The sequence below is a fragment of the Hypanus sabinus genome, chromosome 5 (genome assembly GCF_030144855.1).
Source record: "Hypanus sabinus isolate sHypSab1 chromosome 5, sHypSab1.hap1, whole genome shotgun sequence".
In the NCBI taxonomy this organism is placed as follows: Eukaryota; Metazoa; Chordata; class Chondrichthyes; order Myliobatiformes; family Dasyatidae; genus Hypanus; species Hypanus sabinus.
Genome location: NC_082710.1, coordinates 43,363,633 through 43,389,660, shown reverse-complemented (window position 1 = coordinate 43,389,660; position 26,028 = coordinate 43,363,633). Strand labels below are relative to the sequence as shown.

The window sequence follows — 26,028 nt, the reverse complement described above, 5'->3', positions numbered from 1 at the left end:
TGATCCTCAAGAAGGGTGCTAACAAAATGACAGATGCTCAGTGGCATGGTATCTACCGCCCTCCTTCTTGGGAAAGGTGCCTTTAGAATACTTGAAATTTGAGTTAAATTCTAATTTTAAAAAATTCTATTGTCATCCTATCCTAATAAAAGTTTTATTATGTGGCTTTCACGTATTTGTTTTAGTTACAGTGGTTATGGTTACAGATATTGCAGCTGAATCTTTCCATTTTAATTGCTTCTTCACAGCAGAACAAACTCCCATGCGAGAAAGAGGGAGAAAGAATTATCCAGTAGAACAGCATCAATATCACATTTTAGACAAAATAAATAATTGAATGATTTATGAAGGAATCAGAATCAGGTTTAATATCACCGGCATATGTCATGAAATTTGCTATTTTTCAGTTCACTGCAATACATAGTAATAAAAACTATAAAATAAAATATAAAGTATATATAAAAATAAATTAAATAAGTAGGGCAAAATAAGAGAAAAATGGTGAGGTAGTTTTCATGGATTTATTGTCCATTGAGAAATCTGATGATGGAAGGCAAGAAGCTGTTCCTGAAGCATTGAGTCTGTCTCTTCAGCACCTCCTCCTCGATGATCGCAATGAGAAGAGGGCATGTCTTGGGCGATGGGGGTCCTTTGATGATGGATGCCACCTCCTTGAGGCATCGCCTTTTGAAGATGTCCTTGATGTTGGGAAGCTAGTGCCCTTGATGGAGCTTGATGCGTTTACAACTTTCTGCAGTTCTTTTTTCTTGATCCTGTGCAGTGGCCCCTCCACACCAGATGGTGAAGGAACCAGTTAGAATGCTCTCCACAGTACATCGGTAGGAAGTTGTAAGTGTCTTTAATGATATACCAATTCTGCTCAAACCCCTAATGAAATATAGATGCTCCCCTGCCTTCTCAGTAATTGCATCAATATGTTGGGTCCTGGATAGATCTTCAGAGACATTGACACCCAGGAACTTGAAACTGGTCAGCCTTTCCACTGCTGACTCCTCAATGAGAACTGGTGTGTGTTCCCTCAACTTCCCCTTCCTGAAGTCCCAGTCAATTTCTTGGTCTGACTGACGTTGACTGTAAGGTTGTTGCTGCAATATCACTCTACCAGCTGATCTATCTTCCTACTGCACACTTCCTCATCACCATCTGAAAATCTGCCGCCAACAGTTCTGTCATCAGCAAATTGATAGATGGTGTTTGAGCCACACAGTCGTGGGAAAAGACAGAGCAGAGCAGTGGGCTAAGCACGCATCCTTGAGGTATGCCAGTGTTGATTGTCAGTGAGGAGGAGATTCTATTTTTGATCTGCAGAGGTGAGGCCTCCCAGTGAGAAATCAAGGATCCAGTTGCTGAGGGAGTACAGGCTTTGGAGCTTCTTGATTAAAACTGAGGTTATGATTGTTTTGAATGCTGAGCTGTGGTCAATAAACAGCAGCCCGGCGTAAGTATTACAATTGTCCAGGTGATCTAAGGCCGAGTGGAGAGCCAGTGAGATTACACCTGTTGTGATGATAGACAAACTGCAGTGGGTCCAGGTTGTTGCTTAGGGAGGAGTTAAGTCCAGTCATTACCAACCTCTCAAAGCACTTGATTACAGTATGTGAGTGTCACTGGGTGATAGCCATTGAAGTAACTCACACAGCCCTTCATGGACACTGTATGATCGTCACCCTTCTGAAACAGGTGGAAATCTCTGACTACAGCAGTGAGATTTACAGAGCCCTACCAGATATGCCATCCGGGCCAGACGCCTTGCGGGTGGGAGGGGGGGTGTCACCCTCTGGAAAAATGCTCTGACATCGGCCTCCGTGACAGAGATCACAGGATCACCAGATACTGCAAGTATTCACAAAGATGTGGTTTTATTCTCCCTTTCAAAGCGTGTATAAAAAGTGCTGAGTTCATCTGGGAGTGAAGCATCACAGCTATTCATGATGTTTCACTTTGTAGGAAGTAATGGTCTGTAAATCTTACTCGAGCTGATGTGCATCCAGTGCAGTTTCTAACTTCAACTGCAGTTAAGTTTCTCTCTTTATAGCCTTCTGTAGGTTGTACATGGACTTCTTGTATAGTTCTAGATCACCCATCTTAAATACCACAGATCTGGCCCCCAGCAGACTATGAACCTCCTGGTTCATTTCTAGCTTTAGATTTGGGTATATTCGGTATATTCTCAAAGGCACACACTCATCCACACAGGTCTTGATGAAGTATTCACTCACACTCAAAGATGAATCTCTGAATACTGTCCAGTTATCTGACTCAAAGTAGTGCTGTAAGCACTCTTCCACCTCCCTTGACCATAGCTTCTTGTCCTTGTCACTGATGCTGCAGTCTTCCGTCTCTACCTGGAGTAGAAGTACAGCCAGTGGATTGGAGCTTCCAAAGTGTGGGCACGGGATGGCACACTGATATGCTGCTGGTAGTTGTTCAGTCTTCAAGCTGGCCTGGTTGAAATCTCCCACAGTGATGGGAGATACAGTGATAGGCATCAGGGTATGCAGTTTCCTGCCTGATCATGCTGCTCAGCTCCTCCAGTTGCTGCTTGACATTGGCCTGACGTGGAAAGTACACCCCTACCAGGATGGTGGCTGAAAACCCCTTCGACAAATAAAATGAACAGCATTTGACTGCTAGGTGTTCCAGGTGGGGTGAGCAGGACTGAGATCTTACCGCCATGTTTGTGCACTGCGATGAGTTGATCATCAACCATACTCCACCCTCCTCTGTGTTTAAGAGACTGAGCTGTCCTATCCTTGAGGAGAATGGTGAAGCCATTGAGCTGCAGTGCCACATCCAAAATGGCTGGTGTGAACCATGTTTCCATGAAGCTAAGTACAAAGCAGTCCTTGATGTCCCTCTGGTATAGCAAGCTTGCTCTTGAGGTCTTCAATTTTAGATTCTATAGACTGTACGTTTACCAGCAGGATAGTTGGGAATGGAAGTCTCAAGCCTCTGAATTTCAATCAATGGTCAGAAAACTTTCCTTGTAAATAGCATTACAGTCCCAAATTAAATCTGTGTGTGGTTTCCTTGGTGGTCACCTGATCAGCAACATTTATCACCTGATAAAATAATCTGGCGAATGCATAGTAGGCAGCTAATGGCAATTAAGGAAGTCTTCAGCACATTGCCTAGTGAGAGGCAAGATGTTAACGTAACACCTCTATTGCAAAACCACTTGTAACTGTAATCCTGCAATTTCGTTCAGTAAATACTGTACTGTTGGTTAGCTTTGACACTTTGGTCAGATTATTAAAAAGTTAATGCAATGGTAGATAGTGTTAATGTCATTAATAATCATGAGAGACTGGTCCCCAATTAATGAAACCTGTTCTGGCCGAACAAGGGCAGAATTGGATAGCCTGCCAGGGTCAAGGTTGTGACTGCTTCAGCTAATTTGACTCCACTCTTGTACGTGGTTATGGTAGTAAATTGCTAACAAACAAGAGAAGCTGAATTACAATTCAGAAAAGTTTAGTCCTCCTACCTTACACTGTCATAGCTAAATGACTTTTCTTGCGTAAGGAATGTGACACTGAGGCGGGTAAGTATAACTGAGGTAATAGCTAATATAAATGAATGATAAAACAGCTAGAGGAACCCACTTGTACTCAGAGCTGGCACTATAAACAGTTACAATACTGCTCAGCTCAGGACTTCACTGTTTCTACCGATGGTCATATCTGAAAATCTGTTTTCTCTTATTATATTATGCATTCTCTTATTATATTTACACATCCCACCCCCCATAAAAACCCAGGAAGACCAACTGCTTAAACTGCACCAGAAATTTTACTTCCAAACTGGAATTTTAGTTGAATTGCCTGACCATTTCACAGGAATCCGTTCATGTGGGAGAGTGTAATACAAGCCACCGTGTGTTAACATATGCCCATCGTCAAGATCCTGGACTCGTATACATGCATTACCTTTTTAAGCCTGGCAAGCAAGCTGGCAACTTGTTCGTGCTGTTCAGCTCTAGCAAGATCTTCAGCAGTTCTTCCATCCTATTAAGCAATCAACAATCAATCCAATTAGACTGAATCCCACTTAATTTCATATCTAATCCGTGAGAGGTCTCTCTGCAACCTGTGAATTTATTTTCACACTCTTGGGTTAGAACATTAAATATACCAAACTGTGCATCTAGACACGGAGCCAAGAGCTGCTTAGCAATTCATTTGCAAAGATTTTGAAATGAACCAGATTTACAGCACTGACTGCACAGTAATTAGATCCTATCACCATACTTAAACATAGCATTTAAGCATGAATGCATAATGTAAATGAACGCCTGTTGAAAACAGAGAAAGATAAAACCTTCACAAAATATCTCCCTATGTTACATTAGTAATTAACATGGATATTAGTGTTTTTATCCGGAATACTGGTGATGCTAGATAAAAGATTTTTTTTTAAGGTTTGCTAGTCACGTCAGTTAGTACAGTTCATATATAACCATGCCCAGCATTTTTATTAAAAGATTTTCTTCCTCCACCACCCACACACAAACCTCTCCCAAATCTCACAATATGACAGATACCATAGCATGCATCTGGCCCTGACACACCTCGAAAACAAGGACACTTATCTCAGAATGCTATTTCTGGATTTCAATTCAGCATTCAGCACCATTGTCCCAAAGACCTTGAACAAACTCCTACTTCTCGGTCTAAATACACCACTGTGCAGCTGGGTGTTGGACTTGTTAACCAACAGACCTCAGATAGTCAAGATGCACAACAGCTCCTCCCTCCCCATCATCCTCAACACAGGTGCCCCCACTGCCCCAGGGCTGTATACCGAACCCACTGCTCTACACTCTGCTCACTCACATCCGCACAGCCAAGCACCTGAGCAATCACATCGTCAAGTTGGCCGACGACGCGGCATCTGTGGGGCTTAGGACCAACAACGATGAGACGATCTACAGCGTGCAGGTGGAATAACTCGAGGCCTGCTGTCAGGCAAATAGCCTCTTCCTCAATGTCAACAAGACAAAGGAGATGGTCATGGACTTCAGGAGAACTCGCACCCCTCTTCACATCAGCAGCACGGCAGTGGAAACTGTGAGAAGTTTCAGACTCCTGGGAGTGCACATCACATAAACTCTAATGGGCCCAGACCACATTCCACAGAATCAGGAAAGCTCACCAACGACTCTACTTTCTGAAGAGGCTGAGGAGATCTGGACTATGCACATCTATACTTGCACCATTCTACATATGCACAGTAGAAAGCATCCTAACATGCTGTATTGCTGCATGGTACGGAAACGGCACTAGGGCAGACAGGGAGGCTCCTCAACGGGTAGTCAAAACTGCCCAATGCATCATTTGCAGCAGCCTACCCACCATCAAAGAGGTATATATAGAAAGGAGCTGGAAAAGGGCCAGTTACATCATGAAAAATTCCACCCACCCTGCGCACGGACTGTTGCCCCACTCCCATCAGGGAGGAGTCTATGTAGCATCCATGCCAGGGCCACCAGCCTCAAAAACAGTTACTTTCCCCAAGCAGTAAGACTGATCAACACCTCCACCCACTAACCCACCCCTCCACACCTCTCAACTTACTCATTTCCTGTCAGTCGCCTTATGTACAGACACTCCTGTGCCTAGTGTCAGTTTATAAACATACAATGAATCTTTGTATACAACCTAACTCTGCCATGGACAGTCCCAAGTCCGGCTGTGAAAGGAGGAAGGTTGGGCATGGGTCTGGCAATCTCATTCCGTTTAAAAACCCAGAGTTACAGAAATGTCAACAGAAGCTCCAAAGTCCTTATTCCTCGGAGAGGAAGGATCTTCGAAGATGGGTTACACCTGGGACTAAGTTAAAATACTGGCTCAGGGCAGAGGACTTTGGTAAGCTGCTGTCGGCAGCCTATGTCCCATTAGGGGTGATGTGCTTAAGTATGTTGTATATAAACAATCTTAAATAATTTTATTGTGTTCTTCATCTTATTCTGCCTTTTTTTCTCCTACAGCATCTGATCCAGAGTACCAATTATTTCATTTTTCTTTACACCTGTGTACTGGAAATGACATTAAACAATCTCATCTAATCTGGGATGTGGAATGCAAGTCAGGCTACTGCACCTGCAGTAACACACACGGAGTGCTGGAGGAACTCGGATCCATGGAAATAAATAAATAGTCAACACCTTGCGCCCAAACTCTTCTTCAGAACTAGAAGGGAGGGGGAAGATGGCACAATAAAAAACATGGGAGGGGACAGGAAGGAGGATAGCTAGAAGGGGGTAGGTGAAGCCAGGTGGTGAGAAAGGTAAAGGGCTGGAGAGGAAGGAATTTGGTTGGAGATGAGAGTGGATCATAGGAGATAGGAAAGGAGGAGGGGACACAGGATAAGGTGAGAAGCAGATGAGAAGAGGTAAGAGGTCAGAGTGAAGAACAGAGGGGAAGGAGAGGGAATTTTTTAAACCAGTAGGAAATACTGATATTCATACCATCAGGTTTGGAGGCTACCAGCTGTGTGGGCCAACCATTGCACTGAGCAGGATGTTTTTACTGGCTGAAAACTGTGCGGGGGAATATTCTGGTTCCTACATGGCTGCACAGCTTAGAGGGAGCAGTGTGAGAAATGTAAAATGGATACCCCTCTCCCTACGTCTTGTTCACGGATCTTTGCAGTGAACTTCTGCACTTTTGCTGTTCAATCACTGGCTTTTGGCTGTGAAAAATTTAAAAAGCTAAAATTAAGGTTTTAACTTCAAAAACTACCGAGACTAATATTTGCTCTTAATATTATATATAAAGAGACTTCTGATATCTGAAAGGATATTCTAAAACTGGGCATGCAGCTGTCTTTTCTAAGTTTAAAGTAGACTTATTAATATGTATTACATAAGTAATCTGGAGGTTTATCTTCTTGCAGAAAACAAAGAAAAGCAACAGAATTCATGAAAAACTCCCCGGCACAGTCATACATCCAATGTGTGAAAAAGAACAAATCATGCAAAGGATTTTTTAAAAAAAGCAAACAATCCAGTGAAAGTAAATTCACAGTGGCTGCAGGCCACAGCCGCAGTGTCAGTTCAGTACTGAGGTGAGTAGAACTTCCTGCAGTAGGGAGATGAACACCCGTTCGTCCTCCACCCTTGGCCTTGATTCCTGAATCTTTTTAATCTGGCTTGGCGCTTAAATTGGCCAAGCTCCAGTTCACTATCAGCTCCAGGGCCCGGGCCCTGTCAATTCAGTCCAGCCCAAAGTCTGGCCACTGCGGCCATATCTGTATTCTCGAGAGCCCAGTTCGCCAAATATTTCAGAATACCACAAGAACGCCAGATCATGCAGACGGTTCAAAAGCACACCGCCCAGCGGGAAACTATAAGCTGCAGATTGCAGTGATCATAGTCCTGAAAAAGTACATTTCATAGAATTGTTAGTAGCTTTGCTGCCTGCGAAGCATCGCCAAGTCTCGTCGGTGCCATCTTCACAGAGATGGAGTCTTGGCCGCCAGCCACACCCACAAATTAATGGCAAATGCAATTGGATGATTTTCTATTTGATAAATATAAACCGTATTCAGTGTGGCACGTCAACAATAAGGAAAGCAAACAGTATGCTGATCTTTGCGGCAGAATAATTTCAATTCTAGAGTGGGGATGCCGTACTCAAATTATATTCAGCACTTGTGACCTGCATCTGGAATAACACTGGGAAGGTATATTCACAAAAGAGAGAATGAATTGAAGATTCAGCTGATTGATTTGATTGCTGGGATAGTGGGTTTGGTGTATGAGGAGAGAATAAACAGATTGTTCTTAAGTTTAATTGTCATTTGATCATGAATACCTATGATACAGCCAAGGTGCAAAACACAGTATCCACAGCCATACACAACACAAGGCACATATAAGAGAGCAGCAAACACACAGTCACACAAAATAATATATATAGCCCAAGTGCTTACATTCATGAAAGTTACTGGCAAGAGCAAGCCTGCAGACAAACACAACCCAGCTTGAATATGAGAGAGCAATACTGATGCCAGCACCAGGATGTTGCCTGGATTGGGGCGCATGTCCTGTGAGAACAGGTTGAGTGAACTCGGCCTTTTCTCCTTGAAGCGACGGAGGATGAAAGGTGACCTGATAGAGGTGTTCAAGATAATGAGAGGCATTGATCATGTGGATAGTCAGAGGCTTTTCCCCAGGGCTGAAATGGCTAGCACAAGAGGGCATAGTTTTAAGATGCTTCTAAGTAGGTACAGGAGATGTCAGGATTAATTATTTTTATTTTTTTTTATATATAAACGCAGAGAGTGGGGAGTGCGTGGAATGGGCTGCTGGTGGAGGCAGAAATGATAGGGTCTTTTAAGAGACTCCTGGATGGCTACATGGAGCTTAGAAAAATAGAGGGCTATGGGTAAAACCTAGATAGTTCTAAGGTAGGGACATGTTTGGCACAGCTTTGTGGGCTGAAATGCCTGTATTGTTCTGTAGGTTTTCTATGTTTCTATCACAACAGATCAACAGCAGATGCCATTTCATTGGCTCCTCACTCAACCCTGGAACATCTGGAAAGCAAAGACACAAACTTCAAGTTTCTCTTCATTGACTCTGCATTCAGTACCATCATCTCCTCAAGATTAATAAATAATCCTCAAGACTTTGGCCACAATACCTCCTTGTGTAACTGGATCCTCTATTTCCTCATGTGTAGACCCAATGGATTGGCAACAACATCTGTTCCATGATCTCCATCACCACTAGTGCACCATAAGGCTGTGTGCTTAGCCCCCTGATCTACTCACTTTACATTTCTGACTGCGAGGCCAAGTATAACACCAATGTCATTCCCAATGTCAGTAAGGACAAGGAGCTGATTATTGACTTTAGGAGGAGGAAACCAGAGGTCCATGAGCCAGTCCTCATTGGGGGATCAGAGGTGGAGAGGGTCAGTGTTATCATTTCAGAGGATCTCTCCTGGGTCCAGTGTGTAAGTGCCATTACGAAGAAAGCACGACAGCACCTCTGCTTTCTTAGAAGTTTGCGATGATTTGGCATGTCAGGTAAAACTTCAACAAACTTCTCTAGATGTGTGGTGGAGAGCATATTGGCTGGTCACATCACAGCCTGGTATGGAAACACCGATGTCCTTGATTAGAGAATCCTACAAAAAGTAGTGGAGCCAGCCCAGTCCATCATAAGTAAAGCCCTCCCCACTATTGAGCACATCTACACGAAGTGTTGTTGCAGGAAAGCAGCACCCATCAGCAGGAACTCTATCCCCAACCCAGGACATGCTCGCTTCTCACTGCTGCCATCAGGAAGGTGATACAGAAGCCTCAGGACCCACACCACCAGGGTCAGGAACAGTTATTACCTCCCAATCATTAGGCTCTTGAACCAGGCACGATAATTTCACTTGCCCCATCACTGAACTGTTCTCACAAACTATGAACTCACTTGCAAGTACTCTTCATCTCATGTTCTCAATATTCATTTACTTATTATTGTTTTCACTCTTTCTTTTTGTATTTGCAAATAGTCCACTTTTTCACATTGGCTGTTTGTCTGCCTTGTTGAGTACAATCTTTCACTGATTTTACTAAGTTTCTTGTATTTACTGTGAATGCCTGCAAGAAAATGAATCTCAGGATTGTATACAGTGACATATATGTACTTCCATTTAAATAAAAGCTTGAACTTTGAACCCACCTTCCTGCCTTTCCCCCATAATATTTAATTCGCTTGTTACACACAAATCTATGTCTTAAATTTATCTAATGAGGTAGCATCCACTGCTTCTTTGGGCAGAGAATTCCACAGATTCACTAATCTCTGAGAAATGCAGTTTCTCCTCATATCCATTCTAAATCTATTCCCTTGAATCTTGAGGCAATGCCTCCCAGTTTTTGTCTCACTTACTAGTACAAACGACTTTTCTGCCTCTATCTTAACTATCTCTTTCATCATTTTGTTTCTAAGATCCCCTTTCATTCTGAATTCCAGTGAGTATAGTCCCAGGCGATTCACTCCCTCCTCATTGGCTAATCTGTTCATCTCCAGAATCAACTTGAACCACTTCTGCACTGCCCCCAAAGCTAGTACATCTTTTCTCAAGTCGGGAGCACAGAACTACAGACAGTACTCCAGAAGCGGACTCAGCAGTACCCTGCACAGTTGCCTGTTGCACCTGCAAATCAACCTTTTGCAATGTATGCGCAAGCACCCCCAAGTCCCTCTGCACAACAGCATGATGTAATCTTTCATCAGTTAAATAATAATCTGATCTTTTATTTTTCTTTCCAGAGGATGAACTCACATTTATCAATATTATACCTCATGTGCCAGACCTTGGCCCACTCACTTAACTGATCTACTCTATACCTCTCTGAAGACTCTCCACATCTTCGATGGCATTATTTGCCTTTCCACTCAATTTAGTGTCATCAGCAAACTTTAATACACTACCCTTGGTCCCCTTTTTCAAAACATTTTATGTACATTGTGAACAGTTGTGGTCCAGCACCGACACCTGCAGCAGCCACTCATTACTGACTGCCAACCAGAAAAACACCTAAGTTTTCCAACTTTCTGCCTTCTATTGGTTAACCAATAGGCGTCCATGCTAATAGGCCAATACGACCCCCACCCAATCCAGGTGCCAAAAAGTCCAGAGAATTTTGGTACATTATCACAAACATAACTTCTGCCATTTCTATCAGTACCCTAGGATGCATCCCCATCAGGACCAGGGGACTTGTCTACCTTTTGGCCTGCTAGTTTGCTCATCACCATCTCTTTATCAACTTCCTCACCTCTCATTGCAAATTTAACATCTCTCTTCAGCATGTTAGACATGTCTTCCACTGTGAAGACCGACACAAAATAGTTACTGAAGACCATTTCCACCGACTTAAAATAGTTACTTGGCCATTTCCACATTAGCCAGTATTAATTCCCCCTTTGCATCTCCAGAGAGCCCCAAATTCACTTTAGCTATCCTTTTCCACTTTATACAATTATTTTACTACCTTTTTCATATTTTGGGCTAGTTCACTTTCATAATCTATCTCCCCTTCTTTATTCTTTACTTAGTGGTTCTTCGTTGCCCTTTATAATCTTCTCAATCCTTCAGCTTCTCACTATCCTTGGTGACTTTGTATGCACGAGCTTTCAGTTTGATGCCTGTTTTTATTTCCTTAGTTAGCCACGGCTGTCTCTGCCCACCCTTACTGTCCTTGCTTTTAACTGAAATATATTTTAGTTGAGCACTGTAAAAAATCTCTTTGAAAGTCTTCCACTGTTCCTCAACTGCCCACCATATAGCCTGTGTTCCCAGTCTATGATAACCAGCTCCTCCTTCATTCTGTTGTAGTCTCCCTTGCTCAGGTATACAGGTGTCCCCCGTTTTTCCAACGTTTGCTTTACGACACCTCGCTATTACAAAAGACCTACATTAGTTACCTGTTTTTGCTAACAGGTGTTTTCACTGTTACAAAAAAAAGGCAGCACTCACCCTGAGCAGCCGAGCTCCTGCCCCGGAACTGCATTCTAGCCGGCATTGCTTAAACACAAGCCTGTGAGCATCTGTGCTTTATGTTGATTTATTTTTGTTCATCCGTTAGCAAGATGAGTTCTAAGGTATCAGAAAAGCCTAAAAGAGCTCGTAAGGGTGTTACACTTAGCGTAAAACTAGACATAATTAAGCGTTTTGATCGTGGTGAATGAAATAAGGACATAGTGAGTTTGGTTTGTGGAAGTTGACGAAGATGATATTGAAGAGGTTTTGGCATCCCATGACCAAGAACTGATAGATGAAGAGCTGATGCAATTGGAAGAGGAAAGGATAACAATCGAAACCAAACGCAGTAGCGAATGGACCGAAAATGAAGTCATCAGGAACTGAACATGAAGCAACTGCGTGAGATTTTCGCTGTGATTGACAACGCTGCAATGATTGCAGAAAAGTAAGGCTTTAATTTTGAAAGGGTATGTAAGTTTAGGGCATATTTTCAGGATGGTTTGAGTGCTTACAAAGAACTATATGATAGAAAAATGCGCGAGGCTAAGCAGTCAAGCATACTGTCATTTTTCAAGCCTTCCACATCAGTCACAGCAGACAACAAACCTCGACCTTTGACATCGAGGCAGGCAGACATAGAAGAAGCTGACCTGCCTGCCGCGATGGAAACAGACGACGATGAGATGACACCCCAGTCTCCCACCACCCCAACCTCCGACGACTCAGCCTAACACACCATCATCAGTGTGCTCACTGTCTTCCTGATTCCGGTAAGTGATACGACACTGTACATACATTATTTCTACTTTATATAGGCTGTGTATTTTTGTGTGTTATCTGGTATGATCTGTTGTTTGGTATGATTTGGCTGCTTCATAGCTTAAAGGTTACGGGAGAGAGTGTTTCTGCTGAGATCCTTGCGCGGAGTGTTTCTGCTGAGATCCTTGCGCGGAGTGTTTCTGCTGAGATTTTCGCTATGGTGGACAGTGCTGCAATGATTGCAGAAAAGTATTTCTACTTTATATAGGCTGTGTATTTATCAGATCATTCCTGCTTTTACTATATGTTACTCTTATTTTAAGTTTTATGTGTTATTTGCATAATTTGGTAGGTTATTTTTTGGATCTGCGAACGCTCACAAATTTTTCCTATATAAATAAATGGTAATTACTTCTTCACTTTCTGAGATTCCGGCTTATGAGCCATTTCATAGGAATGCTCTACCTTCGGATGGTGGAGGAAACCTGTAACGCATTGGTTTTAGATTGACCTAATGTACCATTTGTATGAGAACTTCCGTCATACTGTGATCACTCTTTATGAATGGATCCCTAACTGCAAGATCATTAAATACCAAATCTGAGATAGCATTTTTCCCTCGCAGGTTTACTCATATGCTGCTTAAAAAAGCTATTCTGCATGGATTCCATGAAGCTCTCCTCAAGACTGCTAGGGCCAAATTGGCTCACTGAATCTATGTACAAGTTAAAACCCTCCATGACAACTGCTGTTCCGTTCTTACACACATCAAATATTTCTTGGTTTATTGTTATTATTTGATGGCCTATAGATTTTTTTCCCTTTACTATTCCTAATCTCTACTCAAATGGAGTCAACATTCTGCTGCTTAGATCATATATCGTCTCTCACTATCGCTTTGAACTCATAATTAGGGAGCGCCACACCCCCCCACTTACCTTCCTGCCTACCTTTCCATATTACCTGATACCCTTCTTTATTTAATTTCCAATCATGTCGAACCTGCAACCATGTTTCATTCATGGCCACTAACTCGTACCCCTTTGTACTGATTTGCGCTGCAAGTGATTACCCCCATTTCGAATACTATGGGCATTCAGATCAAGTGCCCTTACACTCTTTGTCCTTTTGCTCCAAGAACTTCATAGAAAGCATCTGTGTCTTTTGCAGATGACTTTTCTATACTCCACTCTTTCTTTTCTAACTTTTGCTTTTGCCCTGCACTGTTTCCCTCTGCCTTTCTGCCCAGATTCCCATTTCCCTGCTACATTAGCACTAGCAAATGATCCCCCTAGGACATTGATCCAGGCCCTGTCCATATGTAGACCATCCGGTTTATAATTGGTCCTACCTTCCCCAGAACCGGTTCCAATTGTTCCAGGAATCTGAAACACTCCTCCTTGCTCAAATTAGAATTGCTCAAGCCACATATGCATCAGTAACTTGAAAGTCATTTAATCATTTTGCATTCTGCTTTCCTGTCTTATTTTATCATTCTAGGTCTTTCTAAACTTTATCCAGTTCTCAAAATGGGTTACAAAATGGCTCCTGGTGTGGCCTCTTGTATATCGGTGAGACGGGACGAAGATTGGAAGACCACTTCACCAAGCATCTACGCTCTGTCCGCCAGAACAAGCGGGATCTCCCAGTGGCCCCCTATTTTAACTGCACTTCCCATTCCCATTCTGATATAACCATCCACGGCCTCCTCCACTGTCGTGATAAGGCCACACTTAGGTTGGAGGAACAACATCTTTTATTCTGTTTGGTTAGCCCCCTACCTGATGGCATGAACACTGATGTCTCAAACTTCCAGTAATGCCTCTCCCCCCTTCCCCTTTCTTATCCCCTTGTCCCTCTCTCATGCTGTCCCCCTTGACTGCCCATCGCCTCCCGCTGGTCCTCCCCCCCCCTTCTTCTTTCTTCAATGGCCTTCTGTTCTTTCACCAATCAACTTCCCAGCTCTTTGCTTCATCCCTCCCTCTCCAAATTTCACCCAGCATCTGGAGTTTCCCTCTCCCTCCCCCATCCCCGATCTTTCAAATCTACTCCTCCGTTTTTTTTCTTCAGTCCTGCCGAAGGGTTTTGGCTCGAAATGTTGACTGTACTTTTTTTCCATAGATGTTGCCTGGTCTGCTGAGTTCCTCAGCATTTTGTGTGTGTTGCTCCAGAACCTGCAGTTTTTCTCTTGTTTACATACCAGAAATACCAATGCCTAGAACATCGAACTGTACCACACAGGAACAGACCCTTTGGTCCACGATGTTAAGGCTGAACTAAACCAGTACTCAAATGACTAATAAACTAATCCCTTCTGTCTACACAATGCCCATATCTTCCTAATTCCAGCACATTCATGCGACTATCTAAACGCCCCTTGAACACCCCTATCATACCTGCCTCCACTACCACACCAGGCAGTGCATTCCAAGCACCCACCACTCTGTGTAAATAAACAATTTGTCCTGCACTTCCCCTCTCGGACTGTCAACGTTCTCTGCTATTAGAGATGTTAACCCTGGGAAAAATATCCGGGCTGCCCACTTTATCTGCCTCTCTCATAATCTTATAAACCTCTATCATATCTCCCCTCAGGCTCCTTCAGAGAAAACAACCTAAGTGTGTCTGACCTCTCCTTACAGCACTTGCCCTGTAATCCAGGCAGCAAGCTAGTAAATCTCTCCCGCACCCTCAGGCATCAGCGCCCTTCCTATAATGGGGTGACTCGAATTGAATGCAATACTCCAGAAGCAGCCTAACCAGCTTTTTATAAAGCTACAACATTAACTTTCAGTCTCTTAAACTCAGTTCTCCTCGACTAATAAAAGCAAGCATGCCATGTGCTCTCTTTACCAACCTATTAACCTGTAGAGTCACTTTCAGGAGACCCAAGGTCACTCTGCACATCAACATCTTGCCATTAACAGTGTAATGTCCATTTACGTTTGAGCTCTCAAATGAACATCTCCCGTTTGGCCAGGTTAAACCTCCATCTGAAACATCTCTACCCATATCTACAACTATCCTGCTGTACTCTTTGACAATTTTGTAGTCTATTCACACCACCAATTTTTGTATCATCTGTGAATTTACCAACCCTGACACCCACTTTTTTCAACATAACATTAACAAACAGAAATCCCAGTATGAATTTTTGCAGAACACCACTCATCTCAGATATCCAGCCAGCATAAGTACATTAACCACTATCCTCTGTATTCTATGGGAAAGGCAATTCTGAATTCAAACAGACAATTCATAGTGGACCCCATGTATCTTTCTGGATGAGCCTCCCTTGAGGGATGTTGTCAAACACTTTAAAAACATCCGTGTAGACAACATCCATAGCTCTCCCTTCATTAATTACCTTTGCCATCTTCTTGAAAAACTCAATCTAGGATGCAACTTGCACTATACAATGACATGCTGACTGCCCCTAATTAAGCTATGGTTTTCCAAATGCTCATAAATTCGCTCCCTAAGAATTCTCTCCAGTAACTTCCCTACCAATGATGTGAAATTCACCAGACCATGGTTTCCAGGATTATACCCATTTGCCTGCTTAAATAATGGAGCGTTAACAATATTAACATTAACTACTTGCCAGTCCACTTGTCTTTAGCTGCAAAGGACATGATGATATTGGTCAAATCTCCAGCAAACTCCTCACTTGCCTACCTCAACCTGGGTATATCCCATCAGGCCCCAAACACTAATCCATCTTAATGTTCTTTAAGAGACCCCACACTACCTCCTCCTCTATCTCAAAATGTCCTAACAAATTAGCATGCCCCACACTGACCTCCCTATTCTCCAGGTCTTTCTCCTTGGTAAATACTGATGCAAAGTACTCATTTAGAAACTCACTGACTTCCTCTGCCTCTAAGTACATGTTCCCTCCTTTATACTTCAGTGGTCCTACAGGTTTGCTAGTTATCCTCTTGCTGTTTATATGTGTAGAATGCCTTGGAATTTTCTTTAATCTTACTGACCAAGGATTTTTCATGGTCCTTTCTATTTCCTTATGATTTTTTTCCCTGTCTTCTTTATAACCTCCAAGTGCTGTTTGATTTGAACGTCCTAAACCTTGCATACATTTTCTTTTTCTTCTTGACTGAATTCACCACCTCTCGATGTTCAAGGACACTTACCTTGTCACCCTTCTCCTTCCTTATTACTGGAAACTCCCTGTTCACTACTGTGTACAGTTTGTCTTTAAACTCCCACATGTCAACAGTGGTCTTGCCCAAACACAATTGCTGCGTCGACTGATATAAACCACAATCATTCCACACAACCCATAACTCTCCACTTTTTTTATCCACGTGCCTGAGAGTCTCTTAAATATCCCTATTGTTCCGGCCTCTACCACCAACCCCTGGCCATGCATTCCAGGCACTCGTCACGCTTGATGTGTAAAGCCTACCTCTGACATCTCCTCTAAACATTCCCCCACTCACTTTAAAACGATGTCCTCTGGTTTTAGGCACTGCCGTCCTGGGGAAAAATAAATGTACTGGCTGTCCACTCTATCTAAGCCTGTTATAATCTTTTACACTTCTACCAAGTCACCTTCCAGCCTGCTTTGCTGAAAAGAGAAAAGCCTAGCCCTGCTCAACCTTTCCTCATAAGGCGTGTTCTTTAATCCAGGCAGCATCTTGATAAATTCCCTCCACACTCTCTATAACGCTTCCACATCCTTCCTATACCGAAAACTGATCACCTCATTCTAGGAAGGATGTGAAGCATTAGAGAAGAAGTCTAATCAGTTTTATACAGCTGCAACATTACCTTATGGCTCTTGAACTCAATCCCTTGAAGAATGAAGGTCAATACACCATATGCCTTCTCAACCACTCTATCAACTTACACAATTCTATGCAAGACAAGATTGGTATCTTGGTACGTGTGACAGTAATAAACCAATTCCAATATTAATTGCTTTCAGAGGAGCGAGGAACTTACATTGTGACAGGAGTGCATGTAATGGATTTTGAAATACAGTATATATTAAAATGTGGAAATTATTAAACTAATTAACACTTATATACCATTTGTACATCAAAAGATTTATAACTTGGTAAACCAGCAAGAACTAGAATTTTTTTTTGCAGAACATCTATGGAGCATGTACAGAGGGCTGTATGGACCATGCAACATGCTTCCACTCTAACTGACATACAAGCAATGAAGGTGACAATAAATAAGTTAAATCAATAATAATTCACTGGTTAAACATTGTTCTAAATCTCTAACCTTCATTGAATTGTTTGATCTACCAGGAAGGACCCAATTTGCAACACTCTTAATTAGACTGGGGGAGAAGAACAAACAAAAATAATGAAGCTTCAGATTCATTTCTCTATTTAGAGACAAAACAGTTTAGATGGCTACACTGGCCCTACCGTTGGCTTAGTGAAGAGTTAGTGATAGAGATTGCAGACTGCTGCTGCAGTGGAATCCATGTTTGCATGATTTGCACGATTTAGGTGTTGCATCAAATAGACTGGGACAATGCACTCACTAGCTTTGTTTCCCACTGAATAGACAGAAGTTGAAATCAGCTTGCCCTATCAGTCTAAATGTAAACTAAATTAGTATCTTGCTTTCCTCCATCAGTTATTGGAGTCAATTCTGAAATTTCTTTGGAAACATTGACTATAGTTCCAATATCATTGCCATCTCACCAATTTTAAGATAATTTATTTGAGGTGAGACTGTTGAAAGCTAATTGAATTGAATTGAGTTATCAGAGCTTCAAGAAAAAGAAATGATCATTTGACCAACTTACCAAACTCACAGCTTCCACATTAACTCCAGCAAGACAGAGGTGGCGGACAACTTCAAGACTCCCTGCGTTAGCAGCTAGGTGCAAAGGTGTTCTTCCATACTATGTGGAGAAGCAAACACAATTAATGCAGGAAAGCCAGAGATATTGAAAAAGAATGAAAAACAATTTCTACAATGTAACCACGTAAGAGCACCTCTATTTCCTCAGGAGTCTGCGGAGATTCTGCATGTTATCAAAAGCCTTGACAAACTTCTACTGATTTGCAGTGGAAAGTGTCTTGACTGGCTGCATTACGGCCTGGTATGGGAACACCAATACCTCTGAGCGGAAAAGCCTACAAAAGGCGATGGATCTGGCCCAGTACAACATGGGTAAATCCCTGCCAACCATTGAGCACATCTACACAAAACACTGTTGTAGAAAAGCAGCATCCATCAAAGATCCTCACCACCCAGACCACGCTCTCTTCTCCCTGCTGCCATCAGGTAGAAGGTGCAAATTCCTCAGAACTCACACCACCAGGTTCAAGAACAGTTTCTATCCCTCAACCATCAGACTTTTGAACAAAGGATAACTACACTCATCTATTGAGATAGTCACATAATCAATAATCTCACTTTAAGACTCTTTATCTTGGGATTATTTGATGCTCTCATTATCTATTGCTATTTATTTATATTTTTATTTGCATAGTTTGCTCTTTCATTGATCCTGTTCTGTAGATTGCTGAGTATGTCAGCAGGAAAAAGAATCTCAGGGTTATATGTAGGCACTCTGACAATGAATTTTTACTTCACTACTTTGACTTTGATTCGGCCTGAAAAGGGAAACACACAAATGGCTGACACACCTCTTATCCCAAAGATCAGAAATGATTGGCTGCAGTTGATCTCCATTCCTCAGGCAGGAAGGAGGGCTGATTTTTACCTTTCCACTTTCCTCTCCTGATTGATCGATACAGAGGACTTTGTATTAATACACGAGCAGCAAAATTCAGTTTATGAAGAGTGAAAAAATGGAAGAATAGTTAGAACGGTGATGTGACTATGCTAAGAGCTAACCATAGACAAGTAGAAAGATTTCAACAGCTGATGATCTGTGGAAGTGATGGGAGTTAGATAATGCTAAGAGTGTGAGATACACTGATGGACCATATTTAAATATGACCAAATCTGCTCATAAGTATGATTAAATCTGATTCAATTAGACAAAAGGGTATAGTTGGCATAGTGTGAATGAAATTTATAGGAAGGGATTGAAGACAATGTCTTCATTTGGAGAACATTTCTGCTCATCTAGTATGGTAAGACAGACAGGAGTATGACGGACCAGGTAGAGAGACCCTGGTGGCAAGCTAGAGCTTTAAAATGGTTTCCATCCATATAGAACTTATTCATTTTCTGGATGATTTTGCAAAAGGAGTGGGAAGGAAGGCAGCAATGATGGATCCTTAACAGATACCAGAGGAAGCAACAGTGCTCAAGGTTAAAAAATTTAAACAAATAAACTTACTGATAATGAGATTACCTTATTAGTTATATCAAGGTTGCAGTTTGCATCATTAAGAGCCATAACAATAGCTATGTTGCCATCTTTGCAGGCTATGTGCAAAGCTGAATTGCCATGCAGATCTTGCACGTCTACATAACACCCTTGACTTAGTAGGTACTTCACCACTTCTATCTGGCATCTTCGTACTGCAAGGTGCAGTGCTGTGTGACCATCCTGAAAATTAAAAAAAATAAGCCTTTTAAAGTTCAGCCAAAGAACACAAAAGTTAGAAACTGCTGCTTGATTTTCTTGGAGCGAACCAAACCAGGTACTGGAGCCCTTCAATGTGCATGGTATGAGCTTCACAGTTGTTAAAGGACACATTTTGACAAATTCTTCACTTCTCGCATAGAGTAGCAGACAGGCTGTTTCACTTAGAATTATCTGCAATCCCTAGTCATAAGATGAGAAACTTAATTTAACCCTCAAATGATGACCCTTTTGACCAAAGAGATAACGCCTGCAGTGCATATGCTCCAATTCTGTCCACAAAACATTAGGCAGAAGCTAGTTTGACACTATATGATATAAACTTAATATAAAAAGTGACATAACAGACCTAGAAATACATTTCCTGTTGTTCTTTTAAAAAAAACGAGTGGGGGGAGGATTAGCTTAAATTTAAAAATGCATCATTGTCCTGCCTGACTCTGAAATCACCAACTCCAACTGTCAAGCAATTGTTACTACTACACCAGAACTTTGACCATCTCATGGTCCCAAGAACACTCAGACCACTGCAACTGCAAATGAAAGGAGCAACAGGAACTTCCCAGTAAGTATTAAATAGGCAAATAATTTAACTGAGGGTCATTTCCTAAAGACTTGGACATTAATATTATATACTGTACCACAGTTATTTGCAGAAGTAAGGTGATCTTTGCAAACATGCTTCGTGTAATGTTGAAACCCTACAAAATTAGCAGCATAACTTAACTATCTGTTGAACTCTGTCCTATTGCCTTCTAGGGTAACTGCAGGACACAACTGCTTGGACTATGGGAGGAAGCGTACATCAGTTTCTCTTCCCAATTAGCTTAATTGTTCATTTCTATCCAACTAACTCTTTGTCCTATCTCTACTTAAGAGTTCTTTGTTATTAAGCCAGGGGTTCCCAACCTCTTTTATGCCATGGACTGATACCATTAAGCAAGGGGTCTGTGGACCCCAGGTTGGAAACCCTGTATTAAACCATGGCCAAGGTTCCTCAAGCACAAGTCAATCTCTGGTTATCTGGTGCGAATTCTGCTATCAGGAGAAGGAAACCCTGATGATTTTGCACCAGAGTACAAGATATTCTGTGACCATTTGTTGTTCCCCACGTGGGAGAATGTGTGAATCTTAGCGTCATTAACTACTTAAACTTACATACCCAACTGGAAAGTAATGATTTATTTGCATAAATGATGAGAGGTCTCACCTTGGGAATGCTGACTATTTATTCATTTCCATAGATGTTGCCTGACCTGCTGAGTTCCTAAAATTACAATTTCAAGTAATCTTTCCCAGGACTACAACAAATATTTTCCCAGACTACATGGTTCAGACAGAGTGGTGGCTATAAGGAATGTACTGCCAGAGGAAGCTGTGAAGGTGGGTACAATTAAAAGATTTTAAACATTTAGGGTGCCATGGTAACACAGCAGTTATCACAGTGCTAATACAGCTCAATTCTGGCGTCCCCTGTAAGCAAGTTTGTATGTTCCTTCCTGTGTGTGTGTGGGTTTCCTCCCACAGTCCAAAGTCGTATCAGTTAGTGGGTTAGTTCGTCATTGTAAGTTGCCATGTGATTAGGCTCGGGTTAAATCAGTGGGTTGTTGGATGGTGCAGCTTGGTAGGTCAGAAGGGCCTGTTCCACGCTATATTTCAAAAAAAGTCATTTGGACAGATAAATGGATAGGAAATATTTAGGAGGATATTGGAGGCAAATGGGACCAGCTCTAGTAGGCTTCTTCGTTAGCATGGAGAAGATGGGCCAAAGGGCATGCTTCTGTGCCTCTTGACTATTCACTGCAGCAACTAGAAATGAGATAAAGATGATATTATTTTCTCCATTTGAAGATTTATATATTCTTGGTTCTTAGTGGTTTGATAGTGAAGATTTGACAGCTGCAATGTGCCAATTTGATAAAGACGATTTTTCAAATTGTGCAAATTGTTAGCCACTACGCAAAGTAGAATTGTTGGTCTGCACCTGTGTGTGCAAAAGTTAAAAGTTGCAGTAATATTGAACGTGGGGTCTGCCAACAACAAAAAAAATCCTACTTCCATAATGGCTTTACTTGCATTTTTGTACTTCAAGAAAATGCGCTCACTTTCATTCATTATACAGAGGTATTTGTATATCTTTAGAGGTATCAGCAAAAACCTTAATTAAAATATGTCCTTACAATGGCATTAATTTACTCTGGATTGTGTGAACTTAACATTCATGTGCTATTCCGAAACGTGTCCTCTTCCCAGCCTAACTGAATTTGTATATTTATGTTTCTGAAGCCAGGATGAGAACCAGATTCAGTCACATTATCACGAGATGCTGGTGCGCAGTCATCGGCCTCCAATGAGCACAACTCAGTGAGTGTCCTGAGAGGAAGTGCTCATCTTCACAGCAACGTTACTGAAAGAAGCATTCCGATTGCTCATCACATGATTACAGCAATCTGGGAAGGAAGGGTCTGTTGCCACGAAATGGTTTTCAGAGTAAGGAGAAGTGAATCACTGATAAACATGTGCTCCATGTGGGAACAGCACGAACATTACTATAAAAAAATGCTGTTGCAAGAACATACAAGGATTGTGACATTGGTTAGTAGCAAAAAATATTGCACTGTTACCGTCACTGTTACTGTTAAAATAATAACACGCAACTATGATTCTAATCAAGTTGCTCCATAGCTAGCGCAAAGGAAAACACTCTAACCACAGTGTGGAAGGTAAAACCAATCACCTTCTAAGGACTGGTAACATTAAGAAGTAGCATATCATACAATAATCAAATCATGTGCTCAAAACTGACCGTGTCAATTTCATCCATGTCTGCACAATGTTCCAGCAGACATTCCACAATATCTACATAGCCTCTTGCAGATGCAGTCAAGAGAGGCGTCTCCCCTTCTTTGTTTTTAATGTGAACATCGCAGTCAGCTTCACAGAGTGCTTTGGCCACTGCGTAGTAACCATGCCATGCTGCACAATGCAATGGCGTTTCTTGTTCCTGGTACAAGGAAAAAAACAAGGCGAATTAAAATTAAATTTTAGTAATAGTGAATAAATTAGGTACCACTACAAGCAAGTATTAAAAGGTAGAACGGCAAGTGATCATCTCAGTTGCTGTTCCTGTGATCGCAAGACCCTGTTGACATTGGTGGTGTGGGATCTGTTGGTTTACTGGAGAGGGGTGCGAGAGGACTGCAGGGAAACTGCTTGGCCTCGATCGTAGTAAGGACTGAGCCTCAGGCCATGGGGTCGCCTGTTTGCAGCCACCCAGGGGGAGGTGTCAGAGTTGGGTGTTCCACTGGAGTGGGTGTGGTGCAGGGTCCCTGTTGGAGTGGATGCTGCCCCCTCCCCCAGTGTTCATTCGGCTGAAAAAAGGTTGTATTGTGTTCGATTGCCGAGTGCTGCGACATTCATAAACTTAGGGACTTGGACATTTTTTGTGTGTGTGACTGTATTTTATGTGTTACATGTGCCTTGCGCTGGTTATGTCGGTCGGTAACGTGTTTTGTATTTTGGCCCCAGAACAATGCTGTTTCCATTGACGGTATTTGTGTATGTTTTTTATATTCAAATAAATTTTTTTTTGAATCGCCCGTTCCTTTTGTTTTGTTGTGCAAGAGGAGAATGTTTGGGGGGGGGGCTTATGTTCTGTTAGTTTTTTTGTGCAGGGGAGGGGCTCTTTCTCAGCATCGATGTTCTTGTTCCGTTGTGTGGGGGAGTGGTTGTTTTCTGGGGGGGGGGGTTGATGTTCTTCCAATTTTGTGCTGGAGCAGGGGTTTTGGTGGGGGGGGGGTGTTGATGCTTGGGATGCCATTCTTTTTGTGCGGGGCAGGGGGTTGGGTTTGATGTGCCTTCTCTGAATGACTTTCATGTTTCTTTCTTTGTTTCATGGCTATCTGGAGAAGACAAATTCCAGAGATGTATATGGATACATGCTTTGATAATAAATGAACCTTTGAACATTGTACTAGTATACCAACTGTAGTCTGATCAATGCTGTACATATCTGAACCATAACCTCCCTAGATTTGCGTTCAATTATCACAGCAATAAACTAAATGATCTGTACGTTTTTCCCCTTACTTCCAAGTACCTCAATACTATCTATTGCCAACCATGCACTGGGCACCAATATCTCTTTGCATTTCAGAGGACAGCAATCTCTCCCCATTTAGAGCTGATTAAATCTTATTTATTTATTATTCAGGATGTGGGTGTTACTGTAAAGTGCATCACAAACTGCTGTTAGCCCAAATCAATTACCTTATTGAGATGTCAAAAGGAGAGACATTTGGCAGCTCTTACTAACGTGCAAATCAAGTAATGTAGCACGACAGAATTGTGCCATGCTCTTTTGTGATTGAAGATCAAAAATTGCTGAATGCTGTCAAGGAGTTCCACTCAAATTACACACTCTTGTCAGAACCACACTTCAACACGAGCAGCAAGACACAGAAGGAAAAAAAGCAGCCAACAAAAACGTTCCATCATAGTCACTGAACAATGCCTTGCTGAAAAACCTCCTGAAGTAGTAACTTTGCCTTTAAAAACTGTGAGCAAAAATTTATGAATAGCATAACCACGAACTCTAAATCGGGAAATGCAAAGTACACAGCTTTATATTCTGTGCATAGTCCATAAACATCAAATATCCTTGCTAACATTTATGTTTCTTTATTGCCTGTGTTAAATCATTAGTGCAATGAATCTGTGTTGCTTCAACCTGGAATCAACACAGAAGAGAAACTAGAAATGACACATCATTTTTAGGAGTCATAAATGCTGCATGCTTGATAGCCAGGCTTTAATGGAACTGCTTGATAAAGTTAAGAAATGTATAAATCGCTGACTGCAAGCAGGCTATCAGCAAGTATTCTAGCTTTCAATTAAATATGTTTCAAGTTCAAGTTTAATTGCCAGTTAACCATATACAGCTAAATGAATCAACATTCCTCTGGGGCAAAGGTGCAAAACAATGTACATATCATCACAGCACATATAGTTACAATAGCATATATCTGTATATACAGCATATATAACAGTGGTTAAGGTTTGAAACACCCTATGAAGATTGGGCACGACCTGAAGACAACTGCCTTGGCCAAGGCTACGGTGACCTCATCAGGTAACTGAAGAGAGCACCCATGTGTATGTATTATGATATAATTGTACAGTCTATCAACTATTTGTCATATATGATATCTCAGTTTCGTCCCTTTCTCCCCCCATTGCTGATGAAAATTTCCAGAACAACAGAAGCTGGCTATTGAAAGGCGCACGAAAAGTACCTGTGATTTCCTGTACTTCTCTTCGCAGGGAACTGACAAGTCTTTTGTTTTATCCCTCTCGTGTCGTAAGGCATTCCCACAAGAGGAGATTAAACTGAGGGGCAGTTACACTGAATTTCTTCTGGTTTGGGCCAATTGTGATCCTTTGATCGATATCACAGATGATCTGATTTTTACACTGGGCATGCAATTGAGCAAAAAAACTGGCTGTTGGGGTTCCTACAGTGCCTAAACTTCCAAATGTTTAACAAGTTCAGCAGGGGGCATAAAAATCACAAGCGGAATTCAGGATGGAAAGAAGCAAAGCAGAAAGTACAAGTTAGCAAGTAATAAGCAAAACAGAGAACAAAAACAAAAAGAGGGTAGGAAACAGGGTCAAAGTATAGAAAAGTGTTACATCGATCATGTTAACTTTACCCTATCTAGATATACACTGAGCTCACAGTAAGGTGGATAATTGCAGAAATTGTTGTCAATGGGTATGATCTAATTGGCATCACAGAAAAGGTCGAACACGGTGTCTGAAGAGATGCATGCTCAAGGTTATTTGATGTCAAAGATATCCAGGCAGAAAAGAAAAGGAGGAGTACGGTGCAATTAATAAAAGAGAAGATGAATGCAGTGGCAAATGACCGTGGCTCAGCAAAGCATGATGTGTAAGTACGATCAATTTGGAAAGAGTTATACAGCAATACAACAATCGCAATTTAGAGAAAAGACTGTTGATGTTATTTGTAGGCCACCAAACAGTAGATGTAATATAGGACATAAATCAGGAAATTTGATTGCATGTAACAGGGATAGTACAGGTACCATTGGGGAGGGGCTTATCTGGGCAGGTTGAATTCAGTCATGAGATGGAAGCCAAATTTAGGAAATGCTTGCGGTGATTTTCTTGATCAATATG

General features: G+C 41.8%; 1 protein-coding gene across 1 annotated transcript in view; it reads right to left on the bottom strand.

The window, feature by feature from the left end:
- Nucleotides 1-26,028, bottom strand: part of dapk1 (death-associated protein kinase 1) — a 188,008-nt gene that overhangs the window by 47,863 nt on the left and 114,117 nt on the right. The window contains exons 16-19 of the mRNA XM_059969851.1: nucleotides 22,634-22,831; nucleotides 19,594-19,791; nucleotides 18,067-18,165; nucleotides 3,951-4,028 (exon numbers count right to left, since the gene is read on the bottom strand). Coding sequence (XP_059825834.1) covers nucleotides 3,951-4,028; nucleotides 18,067-18,165; nucleotides 19,594-19,791; nucleotides 22,634-22,831 — 573 coding nt within the window. The remainder of the gene's footprint in view (nucleotides 1-3,950; nucleotides 4,029-18,066; nucleotides 18,166-19,593; nucleotides 19,792-22,633; nucleotides 22,832-26,028) is intronic.